The sequence below is a fragment of the Athene noctua genome, chromosome 4, assembly GCF_965140245.1.
Source record: "Athene noctua chromosome 4, bAthNoc1.hap1.1, whole genome shotgun sequence".
NCBI lineage: Eukaryota > Metazoa > Chordata > Aves > Strigiformes > Strigidae > Athene > Athene noctua.
Window position 1 is genome coordinate 60,573,867 of NC_134040.1, and position 10,103 is coordinate 60,583,969.

The 10,103-nt window shown below is 44.8% G+C and overlaps 1 protein-coding gene across 1 annotated transcript; it reads left to right on the forward strand.

The window, feature by feature from the left end:
• The first annotated feature begins 4,846 nt into the window (after positions 1-4,846).
• LAMTOR3 (late endosomal/lysosomal adaptor, MAPK and MTOR activator 3) lies at positions 4,847-10,051 on the forward strand. Its single transcript, XM_074905524.1, has 7 exons — positions 4,847-4,947; positions 5,176-5,223; positions 5,498-5,532; positions 6,315-6,373; positions 7,272-7,405; positions 8,464-8,527; positions 9,190-10,051. Exons 2-7 carry the CDS (start codon positions 5,215-5,217, stop codon positions 9,261-9,263), a joined length of 375 nt encoding a protein of 124 aa, XP_074761625.1. The 5' UTR covers positions 4,847-4,947; positions 5,176-5,214; the 3' UTR covers positions 9,264-10,051.
• The last annotated feature ends 52 nt before the right edge of the window (positions 10,052-10,103 follow it).

The window sequence follows — 10,103 nt, forward strand, 5'->3', positions numbered from 1 at the left end:
ATCACTCTTATTCAGATGTCAAGTGTGTGGAGTTTAAACAAGAATTTTTAATATTTTATCTCTACGTAAAATCTTCTAGGTTTACCAGTTTAGAGGAACTTGGTATTTTTAAATATAATGGCATATATTCCTAAATATCTGTTGGGGTATATTGATCTTGTGTAGAATAGCAGTTAGCTGTTGTAGTTTTTTAGCATTTCTAAGCAATGCTGAGAAAACAAAGAACTACACTAATCTCTTTTCAAAGTAATTATTTGCAAATGCTGTACAGACCATTATAAGCATTGCTTTTAGTACTTTAAACAGTTTACAGCAACTCTACCATTTGGTATTCCAGTAGTAATAAGTCCATGTGTATGGTTAACATGCATCCTTAATTTTCACTGGAAAGGTAGAGGAAAACATGCAATAGTATGATCTTAAAGCTAAAGGGAAAAAAAAAAAAAAAAAGCAACCTGATTTTTTTTTCCTGGCAGGCTTCCATTTTCTTGCTATTTTTTTATTTCAAGCTAGGTCCCTCCCAACAGTGATTCCTCAATGGGCACCACAAGTGGAACAGGGAAATATTGCTAAGGACAAGCTATGTGCCTTTCAACACTTTTGCCAACTATTTAAATGCTCTGCTACTTTGCAGTATGTTCCTATGGTCAGAGCCGTATCACTTGTCCCAGGGCAAAAGGGGTAGAGCATGTATTTTTCTGGACCAGAATGTCACTGGACTGTACTTTCTAGAAATGAGCAAATGTACTGTTGAGCTCCTACATTCAAGGTCACATAACTCAGTGGCCTGTAGGTGGAAACAATATGTAGCCACACCTGCTGATGCAAAGAGGTGTTTTGAAGCAGCTAAGTACAATGTACTTAATGTTTATCGAAAGTGGGTTGAAAATGTTTTTAGGTTCAGTAGCTGATGTTTTTACATTTTAACAGTGCTATGCAGAAGAATGTTTCTTGTATTTGAGAATGCCAGGTGGCTCATAATACGGGCAGTATTTTCTGTTTGAGAAAACATCTGTCTTTGAACAATGCTGCCAGTTTATGTGGAGCCAAATTCTCCTCCTAAATGGAATGTTTAAATACTTGACTGACTTCATCGGATTCATTCTGATCTAGAGCAGGATTTGACTTTAGAGATACGCTAAATGCTACTGCTCTAAGTGACCCAGAAATCATTTTGCATATGTACCTTTTCTAAACTGTCCCAGTGGAAATGTCCTCTGTTGAATTGGTGTAACATGGAGAGACTAGCTGCAGGCTTTTAACTAAGCAGCTGAACCAGCATTCAAGGTGGACATCAAAGCCCGAGTCACAAAGCAGAACTAAAAGCTCATGAAACAACAAAAAAAACCAAACAGGGTTGCTGTACTCCTTACTAAGATTGTAGGAAAAGTGTGCAGAAGTAATGGAAAGGCACCCAAATGTTTTAAGTTTGCAATAGAAATTTATGGAGAAAATGTGATTCCCTAGATTTTGTAACTGTCCAGAATGTATTGTAATTATACTAATGAAAACAAAGTATCTAAGTACATATTGGTACTCCTGTGTCTTCTTAATAGAAGAAAAATGTTCCAAAAGCCTTAACAAGTACTCGGGCCTTCATATTCACAAATGAGTCTGAGCTTGCAGGTGATCTTTTAGTTAAGAGGAAAAAGGACATATAACAGATTTATCAAATATGAGAACAGTGAAGTCAAAGTGATGATCTTAGCAAAGCTGCTTATAATAGTCAGATGGGTTACATCTGCTCTGCAGTTACTTCTGCTGCAGCTGAGAAGCAGGTAAATGGACATACGTTGAGCTGTGTTAGGTTGGTTAGATTGCTATCAGTACCTCAGCAAACTGGAATAATGTAGTGGCTGTGTCCTGTGGCAACGCAGACGTCCCAGTTGTTTAAAAACGAGACCTAGGCTGCTGCATTTAATTGGATTATCTATTGCAATTGCCATTTCAAAGAAAGAAACAATATGTTTATACTTGTTGTAAAATGCAACTTAGCATTTAACAGATTAAATAGTTGCACACTTTGAAATATGCAGTAATATGCAGAAAGATGCTATTACTTCCTATGGTATAAAAATTAACCTGCTCTGAATATGGCCTGCAGACATTCTTCTAATATTCCAAGTGGGCATTTCTCTCCTTACGACTGATACTTTTTTCTCAAGTCTGAAGGGGTTTTTTCTTCAGAGGTGTCATTATCTTCCCTAGTTTTGTTGAATGAATCTGCTGGAAAGTTCAGAACGAATTCTTATGAGCAAGATGCTAATCGAAGAAGGTGGAGTACTTGAAACTTTTCAGATGACCTTTCTTCAGATGGTGAAGTTCTCATTAAAATAAGATACTGGAAAGGGAAAACCAAAACTGGTTTTGAACAGCCTGACTAAAAATCCCTCAACTTTTCTAGCTACCTAGAATTAACTCCTTACAGTTTTTATTTAATCATTACCTGTATTTAATCTAGAATTAAAGATAGCACAAACATGGGTTCTTGATTTCACTTTTAAAAGGATAAGCAGAAATGTCCTGCAAAAAGTGAAAAATCTTGGCACGACCCTTTGACACACAGCGTAATGAAAAAGGGAGATGATTTGCATCTGCTGAAATATAACGTCAGTATGTGTTCTATTTATGGAGCATACTGAGTCACGAGCGAGATCAGTGTTCACATCTGATGAACGTTTCCCTACAAGTTCTCTAACTGTTTAGGTAAAACAAGATTAAATTTCAATTTCTTATTTTTTTCAAACAGTCGTGATTCTTTTATAAGTTTCCAACAAAAGGTAGAACATTACTGCCACTAAAATGTAACAGATGCATTTAAATAGGCAACAGAGACAACTTTAAACTATATACATTTGTAATATAATTTTGTAATGAATGCTGTAAAAGAATTGAGAAAATGAGAGGGCAGGAATATGTTTTTTAAGGTTGTTCATTCCCTAAATTTCATTCATCCCCTAAACAGTTGTTACTCTTTCTTGTAGATCTGTCAAAAAAAAGCAGAAGGAGTATGTAATAGTAAGAGCAAACATTTTGTATTTAAAAAATCAGTTAACATACAAATTACTGAAGCTTTAACTTTAAAAAGTACTGTCTTCCCAGTTCTCTAAATCAGGTTAATAGAGTGCAGTCAGTTTTACCGGAGGGAGCTTAGTCATAGTGATTCATGGCGACTGGCAGTCAGGACCCCTGGTGCTGTGTCCCCCCTCTACTAACAATTCATTATACCCTTACAAGCGCCCCTGATCTCTGTGTTGCTTTCCCTGTGCTCCTTTGAAAACCACTGAGTAGAAACTGGAGAAAAGGTACCATGTAACAACTGTAAAATTTTGTGCCATATTTGGCAGAAGATACTTTTGGGAACAAACGGTATGTATGTAATAAATATAGGCAAGAAACATGCCATTATAACCTATCCTCCCCATACTTCTCCAGCATAATCATGAGACTTCTCAGTCTGGCAGGAACTAGGTCTGAGTGTGAGATTTCTCAGGATTTTTAGAAATAATACTCAAATACAATGTTTAGTTATGATGTTATCCTTCATGCAGAATGTACTTCTCCCATCAGTACTGGTTTGTTCTGTGTATAGAAAGGCTGTCACTGGAACAGGAGACAGAACTCCCATTAATATTAGCAAGGAGCCATCTCATAGATGCTTTTGCATAGCTTTTCAGTCATACTCAGTGTGACAGGGAAACAAGTAACACCCATCACTGAGAGTCATGCCTACAAACCATAAAAAGCCAGTTGCATTTTTAAACATTTTTAGTGTATGGTAGCAGATATTTTAATAAATGAGTGCAGCGAGGTTGTCCCAGGTAGCATTTTCAAAGTACTACCAGCTCACACATGAGAATTTTATGGGCATCTCTTTAGGTGTCTCTCTAGTTTGATCAGTTCCTTACAAATTGTCGTATCTGCTTGGCTTGGATTGAGGAGTTACAGATTCTCAACAAATAAATTTGCCCCTTTTAGATGAGCTTTTTCTCTGTTACTTGCAAAAGGTGGCTTTTCTCTGCTTGTTTCAGGATTTTTAAACTTCACCAGACATATAAACTCAGAAACATTAGCAATTTTCAGGTGAGCATTTTTTATTTTAATTTAAGCTCTCAGTATTGGCACCTAAGCAAAATCCTCGGGTTATAAACAGTGCTGAGCATGCAGCAGCTCTTTATAGAGAAAAAGCACTGCTACGGGCTGCGAGCAGGTTGTTGGTTGTTTTTTAGATCTACCACTAGGGTCCTAGTTCTGATACAAGATTTTAAAAACAGGTACACAGTTACCACTGTTAGACTGTGGGCATCTACTAGATTAACCTGTTTTATTTCTTTACCTTAGCTGTTAAACTATTAACCTGCAGGTCTGTGGCTCGATTGACTAGATCCAAACGTATGGGAAATAAGCATTACTGGAGAAGTAAAACCAGGTGTAACTACTCAGCAGAAACGGACGTTTCGTTTCTGTTGTTATTTTTTTAACTTAAATTCTGTGGTGATTTTTCTCCTCCCAGGTTGTGCAGCCGTTGCCAGTGGCGCCTAAAACTGAATCAGCCCAAACCTCACCTGCCAGAGGGGAAAAGCCCGAGGGGCTCGTGTAGCTGCGTGGGGTCACCAAAAGCCACACACGGCTCCTCCTGCTTGGGCCGCTGACGCGCGTTGTCCGCCCAGCAGGGGCGGCGGCGGGGCAGGACTGGGCAGGGCGGAGGGACCGGCCCGCCAAGTCTCCCTGCCGGCGGGGCCGGCTTGGGAGCCGGTGGGACGGGGCCTCCGGGGGCCCCCAGCCGGGCCGACCTGCCGCTGCCGGGGCGGGGCGGGGAAGCGCTTCCGGGTTGGGGAGGGCGGGGCGCTGTCATGTGACACAGGCTTAAAGGGGAAGCGGCGGCGGCGCCGTGCGGGTGCGCGCCGAGGGCGGTGGCAGCGCGGGGCGCGCCGGCCGCGCGGACAGGTAGGGCGGGAGGGGGCACCCCCGTCCCTCGGCGTGGCGGTGGTCTCGGCCCAGCCGCTCTCCCTCCCCGGGGCCGGGCAGCGGGAGGGGTGGCCTCTACCAGGGCCGCGGGGCGGGGGGAGGCGGCCGGGCCTCAGGGAGGGAGCGTGACCGCCCGCCGCTCCCTCCTTCGAGGCGGGGGCCGCTCCCGCCGCGCCGCGGGTGACCGGGCGCCCTCTCGTCTCGCAGGCCCGCGGAGGTGGCGGCGGCGCCGGGAGGCCCACAGCCATGGCCGACGTAAGTGCGGCTCCGCGGGGCGGTTGGGCGGCGGTTGGGGCGCGGGCGGCGGCTCGGCCAAAGGGAAGCGCCGGGGCGGGGCGGGGGGTGCCCGTCCGTCGGGCCGGGTGCGCCCGGGGCGGCGGCGGCGGGGCTGGGGGGTCGGGGCCTCTTGAGGAGGGAGAGCCGCCCCGGAGCGTACGGCGGGGCTGCACCCGGGGGAGCGGGGCGCAGTGCGCTCCCTCCGCCCGCCTGCCGTGGAAATAAGTAACGTGCCGCCCGTCTCTGCCCCCAGGACCTGAAGAGGTTTCTGTACAAGAAGCTGCCGAGGTAACTGGCGGGGGGGCGCGGCGGGCCCGGCCTGGCCCTGCGGCGGCTGCGGGCTCTGGGCGCTGCCCCCAGCCCGCCGGAGCGGAGCCCGCAGCGGCTGGCGGCCGGGCTGCCCGGGCGGCGGGGCCGGCGGTGAAGCCGTTTTCAGCCTGCCAGGGCGATTACCCGAACCCTCCTGACCGCAGGGAGCTGGTAACTGCCAGCCCCTTTCGCTGTTGGAGGGAGTAGTCGGCCAGCCGGTACGCGCTTCAGGTTGTTTAAGTGAGCTGGAAGGACCTCGAGGTGAGGACAGCTGAACCCTTCCCTCGCTCGTGTCAAGAGAAGGGAAGGGTGCGCACTGTGGCGTCATGAGGAGTGGAAAAAACATTCCTCGTGATTGGGTTGCCTAATCCTTGATAATTCCCTTTTCGGTAATTGCCGGTTACTAGCAGTGTTCAATAGCTACAGTTGGAGACAGCATGCAAATACAGCGAAACTGGCACTCGTTGAGCGAGGGCAACATGACAAAGGCTCTTGCCTGACTAATGAAATTTGACTGGTATCGTCAGTCCTCTTTCTGAAGCTAAAAGTTACATGCAATTTGCGGTAGTTCTGGATTGTGTGTGTCTCTTTACTGCTCCAAGAGACCGCCTGTACAGAACAAGTCCCTTTCAGTGAAATACTAAATTAGCAAAGGCATCGATTTTTTTCCATGTTTTCCCCTTCCTTTCACATTTGTGCAGGAAAAAAATATCTTTGCTACTAATTACTCTGGTTTTAACATGGTGTCCATTTTTTTGCAGCGTTGAAGGTCTTCATGCTATTGTAGTCTCAGACAGAGATGGTGTGCCTGTTATCAAAGGTAACTTCAGCTTCTCGCTGCGCTGCAACCGAATTCCTGATTGAACAGCAGGGGGTGGAAAAGTACAGCAGCAGCATCTTTGGTTATGCCTGATACCTGAATATACAAAACTGGAGACTTAAATTAGACTTTTACCTCAAGTTCAATAGTTGATTATGTACCTCTTTAAATTTATCCCTTTGTTTGTGTCCTCAATAACTGTAGGCCACAGAATTTTTTCTCAGTGAAAAGGGCTGGAGTGCGGTAAGGTCCTTGTATCTTCAAGTCACTCACAGGCTGATTGATACAAAATGCTAGAGAAACCTTATCAGGATTTTGTTGACTTGGCTGGTCTGCTGAGAAGCAATTGTATCCAACTTTTACACACATCGCATTTAGTTTGATTTTTGGTACTGTAGTTTTTATCATATCTCTGCAGCCCTTCGTTAAGATGTTTTTACATTGTAAATACACTAATTTAAGAATACAGGGATTCAAGTACTGCAAATTTTTTTTTTTTAATATCCCAAAGTATTTTAAATGAGTAGTAGAACTTGCACATCTTCACCTGTTTTCATTCAAGTGGTTATGTGCCAGTGATCATTTCAAAGGCTGGAATCGGTGCAAGCAATGAGGGGGACAAAACCAAAGTGACATCAGCACAGGCTGAGCATTGTAAGGGAAAAAACTCTTAGGTATGCTGGGAAGGATGCTGGTGTCATGAGCACTGGTCACGTACAGAATGTTAAATGAGGTACTACTCACGAAGATTGTCCTGTACTCATTGCGGAAGCATTTAAGATGTGTTACGTGTTCCCCAGCAGCAGATCTGCTTTTGGCACAGCACTAAGCTGGATAAGGAGTTGCAATGCGGTGACAGATACCATGTAAAAATAAGAATCTTCTTGTTTCCTTCCAGTTGCCAATGATAATGCTCCAGAACATGCACTGCGACCTGGCTTTCTGTCCACCTTTGCCCTTGCCACAGATCAGGGCAGTAAACTAGGGCTTTCTAAGAACAAGAGTATCATCTGCTATTACAATACGTACCAGGTGGGTAACCTCAGTGTGGCCTGCTCTCGGTGACCTGAGCTGTTCCTGAGCAAGGGAGAGGTGGTTTAAACTCTGCTAGATTTCCCGCTGGCTGCTATTGAAGTATTTGTGGTTTATTTCTCACACTGTTTAAATCACTAAGCTAAACTTTTGCACTATTTGTAAAGTTTCTCTTATGTTTCTCAAAACTGAGATTTACTGGTTGAAAGTGATTGATTTTTCTAAACAGGTGGTAGTTGGGAATTTGCAGCAGGTGCTGCTCATATGGCCTTCAGAATCTGTTATGAAGAGTTTTATGTTCTGTTTTGCAAATAATATTTTTTTATAATCAGTGACACCTAAAGTTAACAAGCACACGCAGCCTACTTCATAGCTGATTTTGCTGACAGTATGACTTTGATGTAAGAAAGCCTTGAAATACCACTCACATTTCTTACAAACTGGTTGTGTCCTGAAATCCCTCACCTATTAAGTTTCTGCTCCTTCCCGAGTTCCAGTAGTCTTGAGAACTTTTTATTATGACTGCAGTAAACTGGCCAGCTGTTTAGCCTACAGTATCTAGCTTTGTTGGGAAAATAAATATGTGAATGCATTAGTTTACACATGTTGTGTACATCACTTTCATTCTCTTGATGCTGCTAGCTTGTTCCCTGTTCACAGAAGAAGAGATACTGCTGTACACAGAATGGTATTTTAAAACAAAAAAATTCCTGCCCTCTTGTTACCCATGGAGAGTGTGGTATCTATAGTGTACCCTGCAGTGTTTGCAGCTGAGTTAAGATTTCTGGTGGCTAATGCTGCAGAACAAGGGAGGGAGGGAGAGAGAGAAAGGCCAGGCTTTCCACGTGCAGCTCCCTGTACTGTGGTGTAAGTTCTGTTGGTGTTTTTAACCATGAATCTTATGAAATAGATGCACTGAAATGTCAGCTCTGTGGCTCTTGCTCCTGCTTGTCCTTTAAACTGAGGAGGCTGCTTGGTTCAGAAAGACTTTATGTGGCAGAGCTCTGGCATCCAGTATGGTTTAACTGCTGGCTGAACACTGTTCTCTCTCCTTGCAGGTGGTGCAGTTCAATCGCTTACCTTTGGTAGTGAGTTTCATTGCTAGCAGCAATGCGAATACTGGTATGTCTTCACACAAATTTTAAAGGTTGCAGTATTTTAAGGCCCAGATGGTTAAATAATTGAGAGTAAAATACACAAATTTACTTCAGGGTATATTAACTTTGCTCCTACTTTGAATTTTGCTAGTGTATTGTCAAGGGGAGAAGGGAAAGGTGTGAGTAAAAACTTAGAGATTTTAGGTGACTTGAAGTTACTTTTTTAGAAGCACACTTCTCCTGTGATGGACCTTACCCTTGCTACGTGAGAGCATTCACTGCACCAGCAGCGATTGTACTGTCCAAACCGTCATTTCCAAGTTGTGTGCTGCAGTAACACGTGCAGCTCTGTCTTCTCACTTCTGTGGGGTGGGGAAATCCTTTGGCGGGGCACCTGGCCTTGCTTGTGAGGGTGTTTGCTAATGAGGGAATTTAACTCCCGCACAGCTGCTTGGGCCTCGGTAGCCGTGGGAAGCGCAAGGTGACAGTGGAGGTGAGCTGCAGCATGGGGCAGAGCTGTGCTCCTGGGGGTGCTGCCACTGCTCCCGTGGAGAGTGAGCAGCTCAAGTGAAACCCGTTGTGTTTTGGGAAACGCTGCCTATGACTTGGGAGGGAGCTGCAGGGTTTGGAGAGAGGCTTCTCAGTTATGTCATTTGATGGGGTGTTCTGTCTCTCCTCTCTTTCCAGGGCTGATTGTAAGTTTAGAGAAGGAGCTCACGCCCCTGTTTGAAGAACTGAGGCAGGTTGTCGAAGTGTCTTAACCTGATGGTATAGCCGGAGTGCAGCATCCCTCTGCAGCCCAGTGGACAGAAAGATTCAATAATCCTCAGTCAAATAACATGTCTCAGAAGAAATACCACAGCTCCTTAGTATACTAAGTAAGAGTAAATTGTACATAGTACTGAATCTGAAACGATCTACTAGTGTGTTGTAGGTGGATGTTACTTTAGGCCATGCTTCTTGTATTGTGCATTACTGGAGAGACCACCAAAATAGCTCCCATGGAGTTCAGCTCAGCCTGCTGAGCCAGATCGGCATCGTGCTGTCGGCTCAAGCGAGCAACCCACAGATCTCTTGCTTTACAGGGAACCGTGCACGGGGTGGGGTCCCTCCTCAGGCCAGCTACCACTGCCTGCTGGAAAGCAGGTCGGTTGTATAGTGCTATCAAAGATGTGGTTGAAAGAGTATTGTGAGAGCAAGTTCGCTAGCAGTGATGTATTGGTACAATCAGTCAACATCCCAGCCACCTTACCTGGGTGACACTTTGGCAAGGGAGTGCTACTCATCTGGATGCTCACTGCATCCTGCTGCCACTAAGAAGAAAGCAATTTCTATGAAAGCTGTTGCTTTAGGGGTTTTCCTGATGCCCAGATAAAAGCACCTGAACAATTTCTCACTTCTTCATGGGGTTTTTGTGTAACATGATTGTGAAGATCTCATGTCTCATAGTCTTGGTGTGGGTTCATCACTGGTGACACTCTCAGCTCATTTACCCTTAGGTTTTCCTAAGTAAATAAATATAAATAAAATACAGTATTTTTAAATGACAGAGCCTGGTCCACTCTTCTGTTGCACTGTAATACTCCACAGCACATCAGCTT

Coding starts and splice junctions, on each gene's coding strand:
- LAMTOR3 (XM_074905524.1), top strand. Junction 7,406..8,463: donor GCTATTACAATACGTACCAG/GTGGGTAACCTC, acceptor CTCTCCTTGCAG/GTGGTGCAGTTCAATCGCTT. Junction 8,528..9,189: donor TAGCAGCAATGCGAATACTG/GTATGTCTTCAC, acceptor CTCTCTTTCCAG/GGCTGATTGTAAGTTTAGAG.